Raw genomic sequence first — 21,239 nt, 5'->3', positions numbered from 1 at the left:
AACAGTTAATTACCGGCGATCGCAAAACAGGGGTTGGTAATACCGACCCCGATCATGCTCTTTGGGGTCTCGGCTACCCCCGGCAGCCGAGACCCCAAAGATTCTCCCGGTGCCGGCCGGCGGGCGCACTGCGCATGCGCCCGCCATTTTGAAGATGGCGGCGCCCACCGGGAGACACGAGGAGCATCGGGGGAGCTAGGTGAGTATTGGGGGGCCACCTGGGACCCCTTTTCTCTGTCCTCCGATGTGCGATCACATCGGAGGACAGAGAACTTAAAAAGAGATCGCTTTTTTTTTTTTTTTTGCGATCGCCGGTAAACGGTTAATTACCGGCGATCGCAAATGCGGGGTGGGTTAAAAAAACCCCGAATCATGTTCTCTGGGGTCTCGGCTACCCTCGGCAGCCGAGACCCCGGAGAAAATCGGCCTCTGGGGGGCGCTATGGACTTTTTCCACAGCGCCGTTAATTAGCGGCGCTGTGGTTTAAGTACCCTTAGCGGCCGCTGTTAAAAGGCGTATCGGCGGTCGCTAAGGGGTTAAACTACTCGAGTCTTGCTTTAGCAGTCCCAGTCTCAAATCACTGACAGACTGAAACAGGTTTTGCACAAGAATATCCATGTATTTCACAACATTCATCTTCCCCTTGACTCGGACCTTTTTCCCTGTCTCTGCTGCCGGGGATGGTGTTCTTGGAGTGATGCGCTGTGTTACATAGTTACATAGTTATTAAGGTTGAAGGAAGACTATATGTCCATCTAGTTCAACCCATAGCCTAACCTAACATGCCCTAACATGTTGATCCAGAGGAAGGCAAAAAAAAACCCATGTGGCAAAGAGTAAGCTCCACATTGGGGAAAAAAATTCCTTCCCGACTCCACATACGGCAATCAGACTAGTTCCCTGGATCAACGCCCTATCAAGGAATCTAGTGTATATACCCTGTAATATTATACTTTTCCAGAAAGGTATCCAGTCCCCTCTCTTAAATTTAAGTAATGAATCACTCATTACAACATCATACGGCAGAGAGTTCCATAGTCTCACTGCTCTTACAGTAAAGAATCCGCGTCTGTTATTATGCTTAAACCTTTTTTCCTCCAACCGCAGAGGATGCCCCCTTGTCCCTGTTTCAGGTCTATGATTAAAAAGATCATCAGAAAGGTCTTTGTACTGTCCCCTCATATATTTATACATTAAAATAAGATCACCCCTTAGTCTTCGTTTTTCCAAACTAAATAGCCCCAAGTGTAATAACCTATCTTGGTATTGCAGACCCCCCAGTCCTCTAATTACCTTGGTCGCTACCTTGGGGGGGGGGGGGGGTCGTTACGGACACGTCGATACTAAATATGTGTACTTTTATTGTTTTTTATTATTATTATTTAGATAATGAAATGTATTTATGGGAACAATATATATATATATTTTTTTTTTTCTTTATTTAGGAATTTTTTTTTTCTTTACACATGTGAATACTTTTGTTTTACTTTACAACATTGCCCCGTGGGGGCATCATGTTATAGGGTCAGATCGCTGACATGCAGGTCTGCAGGCTTACCAGCGCTTGCTCTGAGCAGGCGCTGGTAAGCCACCTCCCTGCAGGACCCGGATGCAGCCCCGCGGCCATTTTGGATTCGGGGCCTGCAGGGAGAAGGTAGGAGACCCTCGGAGCAACGCGATCACATCGCGTTGCTCCGAGGGTCTCAGGGAAGCACTCAGGGAGCCCCCTCCCTGTGCGATGCTTCCCTATGCCGCCGGAACACTGCGATCATGTTTGATCGCAGTGTGCCGGGTGTTAATGTGCCAGGGGCATGCATGTGACTTATAAAAGTAATTGCTTGCACCAGAAATTGTTAGGGGCTTCATCGCAAAAGGAATAAATACATATGCACATGCCAATTTTTAGTTATTTGATTTCATAAATTTAATTTATGCCTATATTTTTCTTACTTCACTAACAGACTATTTAGTGCTGATATATCACACACAAATCAGATTACAAAAATATGTACACACAGGTTGAAATGTAACAAAGTAGGTGAAAAGCCAAGGGAGAGGGATATTTTCACAAGCCACTGTGCAATATGAGCCAAATGCAGCCCCGCTATATGCAGAATGAGCTATCACCTAGCCCCTATATGCAGTTGAAGATAGCCCTTATATACAGTATGAGCCCTCACATAGCCCCAATATACAATATGAGCTCACACATAGCTCCCTAGATACAGCATGAGCCCTCATATAGCTCACTAGATACAGTTTGAGCCCTCACATACTGTAGGTCCCTTTATGGAGTATGAGCACCACATAGCTACCTAGAAACAGTATGGGCCCCCACATAGCTCTCTAGTTACAGCATAAGCCCTGACATAACCCCCTATATAAAGTACAAGCTCCTACATAGCTCCATATAAGCAAGATGAGCCCCACATAACCCCTTATACACAGTATAAGCCACACATACCTCTATATACAGTATGAGCCCCACATATCCACCTATATACAGTATGAGCCCCTATATAACCCCTATATATAATTTGAGCCCCTAGATAACCAATATATATAGTATGAGCCCCCACATAGCTACTTAGATATAGTATGAACCCAGACATAGCCCCCTATATACAGTATGAGCCCCCACATAGCCACCTTTATAAAGTATGAACCCTATATTACTCCCTATATGCAGGATTAGCCACCACATAGCCCCCTATATACAGTATGAGCCCCAACATAGCAACCTTTATAATGTATGAACCCTATATTACTCCCTATATGCAAGATTAGCCACCACATAGCCCCCTATATACAATATGAGCCCTCACATAGCTCTCTATTTTTCAGTATGAGCCCTCACATACGCTTCTATATACAATACGAGCCCTCACATAGCCCACTATATAATTATAATAATTATTATAATAATTTTTTATTTATATAGCGCCAACAAATTCTGCAGCACTTTACAATAAGTGGGGACATGTACAGACAATAAATTCAGTACAAGTTAAGACAATTTAAACAGTGACATTAGGGGTGAGGTCCCTGCTCGCAAGCTTACAATCTACAATACAATCTATATACAGTATGAACTCGCACATAGCTCCTTAGATACAATATGAGTCCTCACATAACTTTCTAAATGCAGGATGAGCCCCACATAGCTCCCTATGTACAGGATGAGCCCTCACATAACCTCCTATATACAGTACAAACACTCACATAGCCCCCAATTTATAGTATGAGCCCCCTCATATCTCCCTGTATGCAAGATGAGCCATCACATAGCTCCCTTTAAGCATTGCGAGCCACACATACCCCCTATATATAGGCACACATTTGATACACATATTAAAAAAAACACATACTTGCCTATCTCCTGTTACCTTGGCGCTCCGCTCTGGTCCCAGAGGCTCCATTTCTACTTGTCCCGTCGCCTCTGCTGTGACATTCTTGTGCGGGGTGTCACAGCAATGGTAATCTGGCCATGGGCCCCCTCAGAGCCTCGAGCCCCGGCTGAAAACCCAGATTTCCCTTTGGCCATCTGTATACCATCCATATGGCATTCGCTGTTTTACTGTTGTACAGCAAGTAAAATAAGTGTTGATACACTGCTGATTTTGCAAGCTTTCCCATCTAGAAAGAATGGAAAGCTCTCTAATTTTTATGGTAGGTACGCTTCAACTGTGAAAGACTGAATCTTGAAAAAAAAGCCAGAAAATCACAATGTATGAATTTTGCATAATTAATTTTAATTTATTGCATGATATAAGTATTCCATACAATAGAAAAACAGAAGTTAAAATTTACTACATAAACCTTTGATTGCAATGACAGAGGTTAGATGTTTCCTGAAGTTTTTGACCAAGTTTGCACACTGCAGCAGGGATTTTGGCCCACTCCTCCATACAGATATTCTCCATATCTTTCAGTTTTTGGGGCTGTCACTAGGGAACATTGAGTTTCTGCTCCCTCCAAAGATTTTCTATTGGGTTTAGGTCTGCACACTGGCTATGCCACTCCAGGACCTTAAAAAGAGCAGAGCCAACCCTTAATTGCCCTGGCTGTGTGTTTCAGGTCATTGTCGTGCTTGAAGACCCAGCCACAGCCCATTTCATTTCACTTACTGAGGGTTGTTGGTAAAAATCTCACGACACATGGCCCTATCCATCCTCACTTCAATACGGTGTCCTGTACCCTTTGCAGTAAAGCGCTCCCAAAGTATGATGTTTCCCCCACCATGCTTCACGGTTGGGATGGTGTTCTTTGGGTTGTTCTCATCCTTCTTCTCACTCCAAACACAGTGAGTGGAGTTGAAACCAAAAACTTTTATTTTGGTCTCATCTGACCATATAACTTTCTCCCATGCATCCTCTAAATAATCCAGATGGTCACAATCATCTTGTGTTTCTTCCATTTTCTAATGATTATGCCAACAGTTGTTGCCTTTTCACCAAGCTGCTTGCCTATTGTCATGTAACCCATCCCAGCCTTGTGTAGGTGTACAATTTTGTCCCCAGTGTTCTTAGACAGCTGTTTGGTCTTGGCCATTGTGGAGAGGTTGGAGTGTGATTAAGTGCGTGGACAGGTGACTTTTAAACAGGTAAATAGTTCAAACAGGAGCAATTACTACAGGCAGAGTAGGAGGGGTGTGAGAGCTAGAATTCTTGTTGGTTGTTGCAATGTAATTATTTAAAAATCATACAATATGATTTTCTGGTTTTTATTTTTAGATTCTGTCTCTCACATTTGAAGTGTACAGTGGGGGAAAAAGTATTTAGACTGCCACCAATTGTGCAAGTTCTCCCTCTTAAAAGATGAGAGAGGCCTGTAATTGACATTATAGGTAGACCACAACTATGAGAGTCAAAATGAGATAACAAATCTAGAAAATCCCCTTGTCTGATTTGGCAAGATTTATTTTGCAAATTATGGTGGAAAATAAGTATTTGGTCATTAACAAAATTTCATCTCAATACTTTGTTATATATCCTTTGTTGGCAATGACAGAGGTCAAACGTTTTCTGTAAGTCTTCACAAGGTTGCCACACACTGTTGTTGGTATGTTGGCCCATTCCTCCATGCAGATCTCCTCTAGAGCAGTGATGTTTTGGGGCCTGTCGCTGGGCAACACAGACTTTCAACTCCCTCTATTGGTTTTCTATGGGGGTCATATCTGGAGACTGGCTAGGCCACTCCAGGACTTTCATATGCTTCTTACAAAGCCACTGCTTCATTACCCTGGTGGTATGCTTGGGTCATTATCATGCTGAAAGACCTATCCACGTTTCATCTTCAATGCCCTTGCTGATGGAAGGAGGTTTACACTCAAAATCTAAATACTAAAAATTAAATACTTTTTTTACCCACTGTACCTACGATAAAAATTACAGACCTCTCCACTCTTTGTAGGTGGGAAAACTTTCAAAATTGGCAGTGTATCACATATTTAATTTCCCCACTGTACATCAGCAGTGACAAAAATGGACAAGACCAAATACACTTTCCTATGTTAACAATTACAATGTATACGTAAAAATCAGATGCTATATTGGTTGTTCCATATAGGATCATATTTTTTTTGCACACCTACAGACTTACCGTATAAACTCGAGTATAAGCCAACCCGAGTATAAGCCGACCCCCTTAATTTTGCCACAAAAAACTGGGAAAACTTAATGATTTGAGTATAAGCCTAAAAAAAAAAAATACATACCAATAAAAGTAAAATTAATTGAGACATCAGTAGGTTAAGTGTTTTTGAATATCCATATTGAATCAGGAGCCCCATATAATGCTCCATAAAGTTTATGATGGCTCCATAAGATGCTCCATATTAAAATATGCCCCATATAATCCTGCATAAAGGTTAATAATGGCCCCATAAGATGTTCCATAGACACATTTGCCCAAAATAATGCTGCACAAATGTTGATTATGGCCCCATAAGATGCTCCATAAAGATATTTGCCCCATATAGTGCTGCACAAACCTTGATTATAGCCCCATAAGATGCTCCATACAGACACTTGCCCCATATAATGCTCCACAAACGTTAATTATGGCCCCATAAGATGCTCCATACAAACACTTGCCCCATATAATGCTTCACAAATGTTAATTATGGCCCCATAAGATGATCCATAAAGATATTTGCCCCATATAGTGCTGCACAAACGTTATGGCCCCATAAGATACTCCATACAGACATTTGCCTCATATAGTGCTGCACAAACGTTAATTATGGCCCCATAAGATGCTCCATACAGACACTTGCCCCATATAATGCTGCACAAACGTTAATTATGGCCCCATAAGATGCTCCATAAAGGTATTTGCCCCATATAATGCTCCACAAATGTTATGGCCCCATAAGATACTCCATACAGACATTTGCCTCATACAATGCTGCACAAACGTTCATTATGGCCCCATAAGATGCTCCATACAGACACTTGCCCCATATAGTGCTGCACAAATGTTAATTATGGCCCCATAAGATGCTCCATAAAGATATTTGCCCCATGTAGTGCAGCAGAAACCTTGATTATGGCCCCATAAGATGCTCCATACAGACACTTGCCCCATATAATGCTCCACAAACGTTAATTATGGCCCCATAAGATGCTCCATACATACACTTGCCCCATATAATGCTCCACAAACGTTAGATATGGCCCCAAAAGATGCTCCATAAAGATATTTGCCCCATATAGTGCTGCACAAACGTTATGGCCCCATAAGATACTCCATACAGACATTTGCCTCATATAGTGCTGCACAAATGTTAATTATGACCCCATAAGATGCTCCATACAGACACTTGCCCCTTATAATGCTGCACAAATGTTAATTATGGCCCCATAAGATGCTCCATACAGACATTTGCCCCATATAGTGCTGTACAAACGTTATGGCCCCATAAGATGCTCCATACAGACATTTACCCCATTTGCTATTGCTGCAATAAAAAAAAATCACACACTCACTTCTCCGTCGCTCAGGCCCCCTGGACTTTCAATATTCACCTGACTTCGTTCCGGCGCCACTCCATCTTAAGCGTCTTCTGCACTGACGTTCAGGCAGAGGGTGCGCACTAACCACGTCATCACGCCCTCTGACCTGAGCGTATCTGCAGAAGACGCTGAAGATGGAGCGGTGCCAGAACGAGGAGCAGGTGAATATCGCGCAGACTCCCCTCCCCGTTATACTCACCTGCTCCTGGCGCTGTGCAGTCCCTGCTTCCCCGGCACCGCAGCTTCTTCCTGTACTGCGTGGTCACCGTAACCGCTCATTACAGTAATTAATATGCGGCTCCACCCCTATGGCACCAAAAAGTAATGAATAATGCAGTTTCAGCACATGCTGACTTTCTAGGTTTGTGGCACTTAGCATGAGCTCTGTGGAATGGACTCCAGTTACCCAAACTTGCAGACATTTACGTTCTTAGTATTTTTAACACTATAGAGACATGCACAAAAAGAAAAAAGAGCATGAACCGCACCTCCAAAAAACATACTTTAATCTAAAGCCGCTAGGCAAAAATTTATATAACTGAGGTTCTTAGTTTAACATTCTGATCAGACTGTATGAAGCCCACTGCCACGTCACAGCAAACCTCGTAGTGGGTCCTACCGCCCTAACAGAGCGGAACCGTGTGCTGACCACCGCCACAGCGACAATGCACCAGCAGGGCAGACGGCCTGGTGCCCCACAGCGCCCATGCTGCAAGACTGAATCTGATCAGAATGTTAAACTAAGAACCTCATGTTCAGTTATATATATTTTTGCCAAGAGGCATTAGATCATGTATGATTTTTGGAGGTGCAGTCCATTCTCTTTTTTTGAGCATATTACATGATCTGTCCTTTTTATTTTCTTTGGATGTGCACTCCTCCCATTTCACACAGGTGATTTTAATTAGCAGGAGACTGCAAAGTAAGGGGTCTAGCCCATTTTTGCTCTCGCTGAAGAGCTGGAGGAAGGTGAGTTTCAGTGCTCCTTTTATTTGTTGTGGGTGCTGTGTGGCGGCCATTGTTGCTTTGGTTTTGTGCTGGTGGGGCAGCGCGGGCTGGAATCATGGTGACTCAGTCTTGCAGCATGGGTGCTGTGGGGCACCATGCCGTCCGCCCTTCTGGTGCATTGTCACTGTGGTGGTGGTCAGCACACAGCTCCGCTCTGTTAGGGTGGTAGGACCCACTACGAGGTTTGCTGTGACGTGGCAGTGGGCTTCATACAGTCTGATCAGAATGTTAAACTAAGAACCTCATGTTCAGTTATATATATTTTTGCCAAGAGGCATTAGATCATTGTATGATTTTTGGAGGTGCTGTCCTTTCTCTTTTTTGTGCACATTTTAGCTATTGTTTTGTCTTTTTAAGTGTCCATCTTAGGACTCATTCAGGCGTTTGTTTTTTTTCTCATACTTGAAAATCGGACACAATTGGGATGTTGATAGTGTCTGAGTTTTTCACGAACCTAAAGACTTGCATTGGCAAGTTTCATCCATGACTGGGTTCAAAAGTGGACAGGTCTGCTCTGTTTTTGTAGACACTTAGTCCACAAAAATACGGATATCTTTATGTGCTCTCATTCTTCACGAAGATTAGTCCACCTAATGTGGCCAGTCCATGTATGGCTAATCCGCCAATCTTTCCGCGCAGAATTCTTGGCAATAATTAGCTACTTAGTCTCACTGATCTTTTTTTCAGTGTGAAATTTTCTTTAGTTTTCTTTAGCAGAGTTTCTAACTCATTCACATGTATTGGATGCAGAAAGTTTGCAGATCTTTTGTGGATTTTTACACAGAATCCTCTTTGAAATGCAACGTAATGTTCAGAACATGTGAACGAATGCCATGTATAGTTGCACGTGGCAGATTTGCTGTAAATTGGGGTTTTGCTTTCTTTAAGAGAATGGGGAAGTTCCAGACATTTGTGTGAAAACATGAGCCATGTATGAGCTGAACTTAGAGGTTGTTGGCCACTTTCTTTTCTTAGTGCCATAAATGGCTGCTGGTGGGTGAGCATGTGACCAGACGTGTCCAGCAACCTTACCTATTTAAAAAAAACTTTACATAGGAAAAAGCTGCTTTTCTATTGGTGGAGGCTGATGGACAGGTCTGCTCGTATGCTACCTCATCAGCAGTCATTTTATGGACAGACGTGCCGACCCCTTTAATTCAGCTTTATAAGTGCAGGACATATTTTTATGTCTTTGAGAATTGCGATGGGAGAAAAGTAGACTTTCAGTGATTAGGATTTAGCAAAGTTCAACATAGTTGTAAACCATGGTACTTCAATACACTAAGAAAAATTGCAGGAGAAAATGAAGGCGGATGGTTTCACATGTGGCAGAAAAGGTCAAACTGTTAGAAACTGAATCCATATACTATGGTTAAAGGGGCTGTCCCACGGCATAGTAATAATTTACTCCATAGACAGCTCAAAACATAGCAATTTTCCCATTTAAATCAATAAAGAAAACCTTTCTGTGTTTAGGTATTGCTGTTATATACCTGTTATGGTGCCCCTTTCCCATCAGTGTTCTTATAATTCTCCCTTACCACTTCCACCTAAAATGTCCAATGCTATTGAGAACAATTTTATATTTTTATCTGAGATTTTAACTGGCTGACATCCACAATGGCAGGAATCAATCCACCGCAATGTTGCGAGATAAGGCACTGACAGATTATCAAAATAATAGCAGGGGGCACCATATTTAGTATTTAACAGCAATATGTGGACACAGAAGCTTTTATTTAAAGTGGTTGTCCACTTCTAGGGATAATATATACTGCATATATCGTTTTTAAATGCATGTATTTGGGGCTGTAAATCATTTATGCAATTTTGTTTTATTAAAAATGTTGCACCGTTACAAGCTCTCTATTTCCCTGTACATACAACTGTGATGTGGTCTATAGACATACATCTGCTGAGAGCAGCTAAAAAAAACAGTCAGAACAAGCTTATTGGTGGATTCTCAGTTAAAGGGGTTATCCAGGCTAAAAAAATTATCCAATGCTGGCTCAGAGCGGTCACTGTCCGCTCCTGCTGGTGATTCAGCTGCTCCATGTCAGCAGAGCAGCTGTTTCTCTTCCAATCTGCTCCATCGACCAGCATGATTGCCAACGTCATGCTGATTGATACCTGACTTTCTGCAGTTATACAGCAGGGAGCTAGCTATCAATCAGCATGACATCGGCAGCCACACCTTCTCAACAGAGCAGAGTGGAAGAGAAGCCAGTGCTCTGTCGACATAATGTCAGCGGAAGCCACAGAATCACTGGCAGGAACGGTTAGTGACCACTCTGTACCGGCAGATATCTTCGTTAGCAACTATCTGTCTGTTGATTCTTAGGTTCACAGTAAAAAAAAACTAAAAAAATATTAGAAAAATTTGGAGTCCTGCTCAACAGGACTGGATTTTCATGTTGAGCCGGACTACAATTTTTTCTATTATCCTTGATGTGAGGCCAGGGTGAGGCCGGTATCTGAGCTCCAGGTGGATAAGCATAGAGCAACTGGGTGAGCTAGAATCAAGTTTCTATAAAAAAATAATATAGTTCTTGATAACCCCTGCAAGTCATTCAGCAGCCAGCAATAGGCACTGCAACACATAGGCTATAAAAGACAACATTTTTAATGAAACCCAATTGCAAAGTTGATTTTAAGCCTAAAATACATGCATTTAAGTAAGAAAAAATTATCTCCAAAAGTGGACAACCCCATAAATGGTTTCAACTGAAAACTTCATATCTGTTGTCTGATCTGCCAGAATAAATTTATGTTTATTTATCTCTTTAATAGGGTGATGAGTAAAATTGGTAAGCCCATGTAAAACTACATGCATTTGGTGTCAACATAACATCTTTATTTTTTTTTCTAGGTGGATAAAGTGATGGAAAAAGACGGAGGAGGGAAAACAGTGAGCCCACCAGAATTATTCAGATTGCTTGCATGGATTGCTGTCAGAGCTGCCACACAGGTGCTTGTCATGCTTTCACATTTTATCTTTACTAGTGTAATAACTGTCTGATACAGCAATACTATCTTAAGGAATCCATACTGACTTTGATGTAGTCTCTGACATTTGGATGCGTGGCAATAAGGTCCAATAAGATGTCCTCTGTCTAGTTCAGTTCCCGTTATATCCAAAGGATCACCTGGGCACCTCTATTGAACCTAGAACAAAAATGCAGTTTCTCTGCTTTCAAAGGGAAAGGATTAAAGAACAATGGAAGGCTTGCTCTCACTAGGAACATTCTGTATGCTGGTCTTCTACAGAATTACACAGGTCCTATAACCTTTTATTGCAATAGTTTTATCTGAAATCTCAAAAAAATTGTGTAGTACAGCTTCTAAAGTTCTTCCATTTTTGTGATGATTTTTTTCTATGGGTTTATTATACCAGGCCTTTTCAGTACTGGTATTTGTACACCAATTTTTTTTCCAGGCCATGCTTGAGTAACATGCAATAAAATAATTAGGAGGCATGCGCTTTGGCGTTTGCCAGTGTCACGAGTGTACTCTAGTCTTTCTTTGTCTGGAGTACGTTTCTGCCTTATGGTAATATACGGGTCTTAAATTATGATGCATTTGTTGGGCCACAATTGGCCATGCCCCCACCTGCTAACCTCTGCTCAGGTTTAAAAAAAAACGGTGGGGCTAGCATAATAGCACCAAAGGTTGTAACATTTTTGTGCAACTGTGAGTTCTGCAAAAATGTTACGACATTACAGTTTTATGCCATTTCTGGTTCAAACTGTTTGTTGAATGTTCCCCTACAGCTTCAGCACTAAGCAAGGTCCATGAAGTCATTGTTTGACAAGTTTATTGTAGAGAAAGTTGAGTATCCTACAAAGAGTCCAGACCTCGACTCCATTAAACACATTTGGGATGAACTAAAGACTAGTGATGAGCGAGTATACTTGTTACTCAGGTTTTCCCGAGCACCCTCAGGTGGTCTCCGAGTATTTGTTAGTGCTCAGAGATTTAGTTATCCTTGCCGCAGCTGCATGATTTTCAGCTGCTAGACAGGCTGAATACATGTGGGGGTTCCCTAGCAACCAGGCAACACCCACATGTATTCAGCCTGTCTAGCAGTCGCAAATCATGCAGCTGCGGCAACGAAAACTAAATCTCCGAGCACTTACAAATCTTCGGAGACCACCCGAGCCTGCTCGGGGAAACCAGAGTAATGAGTAAACTCGCTCATCGCTACTAAAGACATGACTGCAAACCAGATCTTCTGGTCCACTGGAACACTAGTGTCTGACCTTTTGGTTGAATAGGCACACATTCTTAGAGACACACTCCAAAATCTTGTAGTAAGCCTTCCCATAAGAGTGGAGACTGTCATCGCAACAAAAGTGTCCAGCTGCATATTAGCACCCTTAACGTTACAGTAGAATGATTTGGTGTCACTTTTGTGGCCATATACTGTAATACCCTATCTATTTTGTTGCATCATCTCTGAACCCTTCGTTTTCTTCCTCAATCTTTTTGCTTTTGTTATTAAGTTCCAGGATTATTTTTTTCTGGCTCTTTATTTTTTGAATCTTTAGTTTTTTTCAATGATGTATTTATGATTTCTGTGACAGCATCCTTCTATCTTATTGCTGCTTTTTACTTTATCTTTTTATTTAAACTTTTTTTCTAATAAATGTTGTATTTTTATAATGTCAGAAATAAGACATTTGTAGTCTGTCTGTTCCTTATTCAAGTGGACATTTTGGGTTTTATTTGCATAAAGATGTCTCTTTGCTTTACCATACACATTATTCTCAAATTTCACATTTATTGGACTGCTTCTGTATTGCACATCTTTCACTTTCATACAGAGCCAAAGAAAATGCCTGAACTTCTCTAATCAATGTTAAAAGTCACATTAAAATTGTACTTTTTTGTTCTGTAGATAACTAGTGTTTTATGCTTGTTATGGTATATTTTTGCATTTTTATTCAGTAGTTGTAAAATTATATATATATATATATATATATATATATATATATAGTTGCTTATGCTAGTTTGCTTAGATTATTTTAAAGATTTTTCTGTATTTTCATGACCATGAAAATTGTAAATTCATACTGAAGACATCAAAACTATGAATTAACACATGTGGAATTATATACCGTATTTTTCGGACTATAAGACGCATTGGAGTATAAGACACACCCAGATTTTAGAGGTGGAAAATAGGGAAAAAATATTTCAAGCAAAAAAATGTGGTCAAATATTTAATAACATAAATAACATACTATTATATGTGGTGTTATTATATATAATAGTATGTTATTATGTTGGAAGCTATGGGTAGAAGATGGTGCTGCGGGACCAGTGTGGTGTCTGTGAAGTACTATATGAAGACGCTGGAGGGTGAGTATAAGAATGGGGGCACAGGGCTTATATTGAAAGCACCACTCCAGCACTGCAAAATAACACTGGAGTGCTGCTTTAAAATCCCATGGGAGAACTATAACTCCCAGCCTGTCCTGCAGATCCTATGGCATGCTGGGAGTTATAGTTCACAACAGGAGTGGCAGAGTGCTTTATTGTGTGTTGTAAAGACTAACCTCTTAATTGTGGCAGCCAGCCATGCTGTGGTGAGGTAAAGAGCTGGAGCATCCCATGACTGCACACACAGAGCCCTCCCTCTTGTTGCCTCTCCACGGTACAGGTGGAAGAAGAAGTGTGCAGATTCTAGTGGGGAGTCTGAAGGACCTGTGATGACATCAGAAGAGGGAGGGCCCTGTGCTGCCATGTGATGCTCCAGCCCGCCCACTTCATGACATCACACACATCCTGATGCCCAGCACTCAGCGTCCAGCACAGGCAGCCAGGTATGCGGCGATCTTGTCCCCTCTGGCCCCTGCTGCTGCCCCCTCCTCCACTAGATACAGATCTCCTTGCAGGAATCCAGCGCTGGCGAAACCATGTGTGTCCCTGTGTAAGTGAAGGAGTATTCAATGGCTGCTCCCCGCTCACTGCTCAGCACTGATAGATGGGCGGGGAAGCAGCTAATGAATATTCACTGCACTTAATCATGGGACCATGTGGTTTCCCCAGCACTGATTCCAGGCAGCAGGGACATTTTTCTGCCTCCTGAAAGTGGGATCACAGTGCGATCCCACTAGCCGCTGCCCCCCTCCCCACATGTTACATCCCTACCATAAGACGCACCCACACTTTCCTCCCAAATTTGGAGGTAAAAAAGTGCGTCTTATGGTCGGAAAAATTCGGTACTTAACAAAAAAGGGTGCAACAACTGAAATTATGTCTTATATTCTAGGTTCTTCAAAGTAGCCACCTTTTGCTTTGATGACTGCTTTGCACACTCTTGGCATTCTCTTCATGAGCTTCGAGAGGTAGTCACTGGGAATGGTCTTCCAACAATCTTGAAGGAGTTCCCAGAGATGCTTAGCACTTGTTAGCCCCTTTGCCTTCACTCTGCGGTTCAGCTCACCCCAAACCATCTCGATTGGGTTCAGGTCTGGTGACTGTGGAGGCCAGGTCATCTGGTGTAGCACCTCATCACTCTCCTTCTTGGTCAAATAGCCCTTACACAGCCTGGTGGTGTGTTTGGGGTCATTGTCCTGTTGAAAAATAAATGATGGTCCAACTAAACGCAAACCGGATGGAATAGCATGCCGCTGCAAGATGCTGTGGTAGCCATGCTGGTCCAGTATGCCTTCAATTTTGAATAAATCCCCAACAGTGTCACCAGCAAAACACCCCCACACCATCACACCTCCTCCTCCATGCTTCACGGTGGGAACCAGACATGTAGAGTACATCCGTTCACCTTTTCTGCGTCACACAAAGACACGGTGGTTGGAACCAAAGATTTCAAATTTGGACTCATCAGACCAAAGCACAGATTTCCACTGGCTAATGTCTATTCCTTGTGTTCTTTAGCCCAAACAAGTCTCTTCTGCTTGTTACCTGTCCATAGCAGTGGTTTCCTAGCAGCTATTTTAGCATGAAGGCCTGCTGCACAAAGTCTCCTCTTAACAGTTGTTGTAGAGCTGTGTCTGCTGCTAGAACTCTGTGTGGCATTGACCTGGTCTCTAATCTGAGCTGCTGTTAACCTGCGATTTCTGAGGCTGGTGACTCGGATAAACTTATCCTCAGAAGCAGAGGTGACTCTTGGTCTTCCTTTCCTGAGCCAGTTTCTTTGTAGCGCTTGATGGTTTTTGCAACTGCACTTGGGGGCACTTTCAAAGTTTTTCGGACTGACTGACCTTCATTTCTTAAAGTAATGATGGCCACTTGTTTTTTGTTACTTAATTGCTTTTTTCTTTTTCTTGCCATAATACAAATTCTAACAGTCTATTCTGTAGGACTGTCAGCTGTGTATCCACCAGACTTCTGCACAACACAACTGATGGTCCCAACCCCATTTATAAGGCAAGGAGTCCCACTTATTAAACCTGACAGGGCACACCTGTGAAGTGAAAACCTGTCCCGGTGACTACCTCTTGAAGCTCATCAAGAGAATTGTCACGCTCGTGCCCAGACTGGTTGGCGCGGGCGTGCGGGGGTGTGGCCCCACTGGACCACTGACCAAACTTCACTGGAAGGGGCGTAACTAAGTAGCTTCCTAGGTGTTCGCTGGAGCCTCTGATGGTGAGGTCAGACTTGTGCAATAGGAAACTACCAGGTACCACTCCAGTGTGGTGTCTGGTTGTGGCTGCTGATCCCACCGGGGAACGGGACATAGACAGGCAAGCGGGCATGGCTGGCACTCTGGCAGACAGGCGGGCACGGCTGGGACACAGGCAGACAGACAGGTACAACAGAGACACTGGCAGGCAGGCACGGCTGGCTCTCTGGCAGGACAGGCGGACAAGGCTGATACACTGGAAGAACCGGTAGGGACCCGTCTGCAGACAGGTATGTAAAACAGGTAAGAACCTGTTCAGACAGGAGGACTTAAGAAAAGGTAGAGGAAGACCGCAAGAGCAGGTGCAGAGCGAAAGCACAGGAGCTAGAGCCAATAACAGATATGCCGGAGGCGGAGCCAAAAGCAGGAGGCGGAGCCAAGTGCAGACACACAGGAGGCGGAGCCAAGAGCTAGAGGTGGAGCCAAGTGAAGAAACGCAGGAGGCGGAGCCAAGAGTTGGAGACGGAGCCAAGTGCAGAAACGCAGGAGGCGGAGCCAAGAGCAGGAGAAGTAGAACCACAAAGAGCGGAGCCAGGTAGAACTACAAGGAGCGGAGCGGCAAAGCAAAGCCACAGAGTGCAGAGTAATGACAGAGTGCAGAGCAAAGCCACTGAGTGCAGAGCAAAGTTACTGAGAGCAGAGCTAGAGCTAAACCACAGGGTGCAGAGCTGAGAGCAAAGCCACAGAGTGCAGAGCTGAGTGTAGAGCAAGACACAGAGTGCAGAGCTGAGTGTAGAGCAAGACACAGAGTGCAGAGCTGAGAGCAAAGCCACAGAGTGCAGAGCTGAGTGTAGAGCAAGACACAGAGTGCAGAGCTGAGTGTAGAGCAAGACACAGAGTGCAGAACTGAGTGTAGAGCAAGACACAGAGTGCAGAGCTGAGAGCAAAGCCACAGAGTGCAGAGCTGATTGTAGAGCAAGACACAGAGTGCAGAGCTGAGTGTAGAGCAAGACACAGAGTGCAGAGCTGAGTGTAGAGCAAGACACAGAGTGCAGAGCTGAGAGCAAAGCCACAGAGTGCAGAGCTGAGTGTAGAGCAAGACACAGAGTGCAGAGCTGAGTGTAGAGCAAGACACAGAGTGCAGAGCTGAGAGCAAAGCCACAGAGTGCAGAGCTGATTGTAGAGCAAAACACAGAGTGCAGAGCTGAGAGCAAAGCCACAGAGTGCAGAGCTGAGTGTAGAGCAAGACACAGAGTGCAGAGCTGAGTGTAGAGCAAGACACAGAGTGCAGAGCTGAGAGCAAAGCCACAGAGTGCAGAGCTGATTGTAGAGCAAGACACAGAGTGCAGATCTGAGTGTAGAGCAAGACACAGAGTGCAGAGCTGAGTGTAGAGCAAGACACAGAGTGCAGAGCTGAGAGCAAAGCCACAGAGTGCAGAGCTGATTGTAGAGCAAAACACAGAGTGCAGAGCTGAGAGCAAAGCCACAGAGTGCAGAGCTGAGTGTAGAGCAAGACACAGAGTGCAGAGCTGAGTGTAGAGCAAGACACAGAGTGCAGAGCTGAGAGCAAAGCCACAGAGTGCAGAGCTGATTGTAGAGCAAGACACAGAGTGCAGAGCTGAGTGTAGAGCAAGACACAGAGTGCAGAGCTGAGTGTAGAGCAAGACACAGAGTGCAGAGCTGAGAGCAAAGCCACAGAGTGCAGAGCTGAGTGTAGAGCAAGACACAGAGTGCAGATCTGAGTGTAGAGCAAGACACAGAGTGCAGAGCTGAGAGCAAAGCCACAGAGTGCAGAGCTGAGTGTAGAGCAAGACACAGAGTGCAGAGCTGAGTGTATAGCAAGACACAGAGTGCAGAGCTGAGAGCAAAGCCACAGAGTGCAGAGCTGAGTGTAGAGCAAGACACAGAGTGCAGAGCTGAGTGTAGAGCAAGACACAGAGTGCAGAGCTGAGAGCAAAGCCACAGAGTGCAGAGCTGATTGTAGAGCAAGACACAGAGTGCAGAGCTGAGTGTAGAGCAAGACACAGAGTGCAGAGCTGAGAGCAAAGCCACAGAGTGCAGAGCTGATTGTAGAGCAAGACACAGAGTGCCGAACTGAGAGAAAAGCCACAGAGTGCAGAGCTGATTGTAGAGCAAGACACAGAGTGCAGAGCTGAGTGTAGAGCAAGACACAGAGTGCAGAGCTGAGAGCAAAGCCACAGAGTGCAGAGCTGAGTGTAGAGCAAGACACAGAGTGCAGATCTGAGTGTAGAGCAAGACACAGAGTGCAGAGCTGAGAGCAAAGCCACAGAGTGCAGAGCTGAGTGTAGAGCAAGACACAGAGTGCAGAGCTGAGTGTATAGCAAGACACAGAGTGCAGAGCTGAGAGCAAAGCCACAGAGTGCAGAGCTGAGTGTAGAGCAAGACACAGAGTGCAGAGCTGAGTGTAGAGCAAGACACAGAGTGCAGAGCTGAGAGCAAAGCCACAGCGTGCAGAGCTGATTGTAGAGCAAGACACAGAGTGCAGAGCTGAGTGTAGAGCAAGACACAGAGTGCAGAGCTGAGAGCAAAGCCACAGAGTGCAGAGCTGATTGTAGAGCAAGACACAGAGTGCAGAGCTGAGTGTAGAGCAAGACACAGAGTGCAGAGCTGAGAGCAAAGCCACAGAGTGCAGAGCTGATTGTAGAGCAAGACACAGAGTGCCGAACTGAGAGAAAAGCCACAGAGTGCAGAGCTGATTGTAGAGCAAGACACAGAGTGCAGAGCTGAGTGTAGAGCAAGACACAGAGTGCAGAGCTGAGAGCAAAGCCACAGAGTGCAGAGCTGAGTGTAGAGCAAGACACAGAGTGCAGATCTGAGTGTAGAGCAAGACACAGAGTGCAGAGCTGAGAGCAAAGCCACAGAGTGCAGAGCTGAGTGTAGAGCAAGACACAGAGTGCAGAGCTGAGTGTATAGCAAGACACAGAGTGCAGAGCTGAGAGCAAAGCCACAGAGTGCAGAGCTGAGTGTAGAGCAAGACACAGAGTGCAGAGCTGAGTGTAGAGCAAGACACAGAGTGCAGAGCTGAGAGCAAAGCCACAGCGTGCAGAGCTGATTGTAGAGCAAGACACAGAGTGCAGAGCTGAGTGTAGAGCAAGACACAGAGTGCAGAGCTGAGAGCAAAGCCACAGAGTGCAGAGCTGATTGTAGAGCAAGACACAGAGTGCCGAGCTGAGAGCAAAGCCACAGAGTGCAGAGCTGATTGTAGAGCAAGACACAGAGTGCAGAGCTGAGAGCAAAGCCACAGAGTGCAGATCTGAGTGTAGAGCAAGACACAGAGTGCAGAGCTGAGTGTAGAGCAAGACACAGAGTGCAGAGCTGAGTGTAGAGCAAGACACAGAGTGCAGAGCTGAGTGTAGAGCAAGACACAGAGTGCAGAGCTGAGTGTAGAGCAAGACACAGAGTGCAGAGCTGAATGTAGAGCAGGACACAGAGTGCAGAGCTGAGAGCAAAGCCACAGAGTGCAGAGCTGAGTGTAGAGCAAGACACAGAGTGCAGAGCTGAGTGTAGAGCAAGACACAGAGTGCAGAGCTGAGAGCAAAGCCACAGAGTGCAGAGCTGAGTACAGAGCAAGACAGAGTGCAGAGCTGAGAGCAAAGCCACAGAGTGCAGAGCTGAGTGCAGAGCAAGACACAGAGTTCAGAGCTGAGAGCAGAGCAAAGCAAGACAGGGATATAAACGGACACCGGAAAACCCTCAAAATATATTGCTTGGAAATTCGCAGACATGTTGTCAGAAGTTTCTAGACTAAAAGAACAATTTCCATTTTACTCAAAAATATACCTATGAAGAGAAAAATCAGACAAACTGAACATTTTGCAGTGGTCTCTTATTTTTTGCCAGAGCTGTAGGTTGTTTCTATTTAAAAGTTTATTATGCTTAATTTTAAGAACTTTAGATTACCCCTTTTTTCACAGTAGTAAAGAGGGGGAATGCGTGTTTCAGGAAGAGGCCAAAATGTGTGTGCGTGTGAAAATTACAATATATTTAAAGGCAATCTATCAGCAGGTTTTTACTATGTTATCTGAGAGCAGCATGACGTGGGGGCTGAGTGTCTGATTCCAGCGATGTATCACTTTCTGGGCTGTTTCAATAAAATCAGTGTTTTACAAGCAGATTATCATTACAAGACTAGGTGTCTCGTGCTGCCTAGTCAACTGTTCTGTATAACCGTGCCCTCACTGATTGGCAGCTTTCTGTGTGCTGTGTACATTGACAGAGATCTGCCAGTCAGTGGTGTGGGTGGGCTTATACAGGGCCCTGCATTCTGAGCTCTGCTAGATCGGCAGCAGATAAAACTGTATCAAAATGACAGCAAGAGATGCATCTCTTGAATCAGGGTCTCTACCCCTACATCACGCTGCTGTCAGATTACATAACAAAACCATTGAGTTACGGAGTTATTTAATTGAGTACTGTCTTCCTCACTTGTAACTTACTGTGTATCCAGCAGTAGTGTGACCTATGTCCTCTTCTTGATATTACAGCACATGTTTTATTGTTTGTAAAAGTCTAAATGATGGTGCTGAAATCTCAGTATCTATACGGCAGTAAAAGGTGAGCAATTCGCTGCGGTAGGTGGTGAAACGACTACTTCTGCATCGGCCAATATCTTCATTGATGAGTAAATGACATCACCCATTTCTAGCGTTGAGTTCTGGCTGCATAAACTTATTTCATCCAGGAAGGGACAAGCCATGACCTTCTTATTGATTTCCAAGTAAAGTGTTTGTTATTTGGACAGTCCGATAAATGCATGTGAAGCTTTGCTTCAGGAGACATGCGGGGCTGAGCTAGACAAGACCCTCTCCTGGGAGCCCGCTAGAGAGATTGTCTGCTGTGAAGACATCTGCTTAGTTTGCAGTCGTAGAACAATACTATTTTTATATGCCTACATGTTATAAAAAAGAATAAAACCTCTCTCACATAAGGGGATATTAAATCTATTTTCCTGCGCGTATTCCACGTTATCTATTTTTAAATTCTTGGAATCTTTGAAAGTCATTTACATATTGCTGTGCAGCTTGTAAAAGATTGTGCCTTTTTTCATGGAAACAAGTCTGTGAGATATTAGTCTGCTGGCAGTATAAGCAGCATCTGTTCGTGTGCAGGGTCTCTTGGAAATTTTATGATCCCACCAGATTTTATGGGTTGGCATAATATCCTGTAATCAGATTTGTGAACATTACAGGGGAAAACCTGTTTTCCTTCTTCCTACATCTAAACGTTATTTAGTGCCGCGGTACGCTAGGAATGGGAGCATTTGTCACCAGGACGATTTCTTTCTTCACTGCGTTCTTTCCATCTTGATAGATATCTGATGGAAATAACCGGCTCTTCTTTTCTTCAGCCGAGCGCGGACTCGCATATAGTGCCATTGCTCCAAGTTCAGTGAAAATCATTTTTGTAAACGAAGATGTTTAATGACTCCGAAATTTCAAAGAGACAGAGTTGTGTTTATTTACAGTCCAAAAAACGTCTTTATTCTTCAGTACAGTAAGTAATATACCCCAAAAGGCTCAAAAATTCATTGCAATTTATCAGCTGAAAAAGCCTCAACTTAGAATTCTTATTGCCAATTTGAGTGTTTAATATTTTGGCTGATAAAG

At 43.9% G+C, this 21,239-nt stretch overlaps 1 protein-coding gene across 6 annotated transcripts in view; it reads left to right on the top strand.

The window, feature by feature from the left end:
* Nucleotides 1-21,239, top strand: part of CFAP54 (cilia and flagella associated protein 54) — a 752,512-nt gene that overhangs the window by 693,090 nt on the left and 38,183 nt on the right. For all 6 annotated transcript variants that reach the window (XM_069764454.1, XM_069764457.1, XM_069764455.1 and 3 more), the window contains one exon: nucleotides 10,894-10,992. In XM_069764454.1, coding sequence (XP_069620555.1) covers nucleotides 10,894-10,992 — 99 coding nt within the window. The remainder of the gene's footprint in view (nucleotides 1-10,893; nucleotides 10,993-21,239) is intronic.

Source organism: Ranitomeya imitator, chromosome 4, assembly GCF_032444005.1.
Source record: "Ranitomeya imitator isolate aRanImi1 chromosome 4, aRanImi1.pri, whole genome shotgun sequence".
Taxonomy (NCBI): domain Eukaryota; kingdom Metazoa; phylum Chordata; class Amphibia; order Anura; family Dendrobatidae; genus Ranitomeya; species Ranitomeya imitator.
Note: the sequence above shows the minus strand (reverse complement) of the source record. Positions and strands in the feature narration are given on the sequence as shown.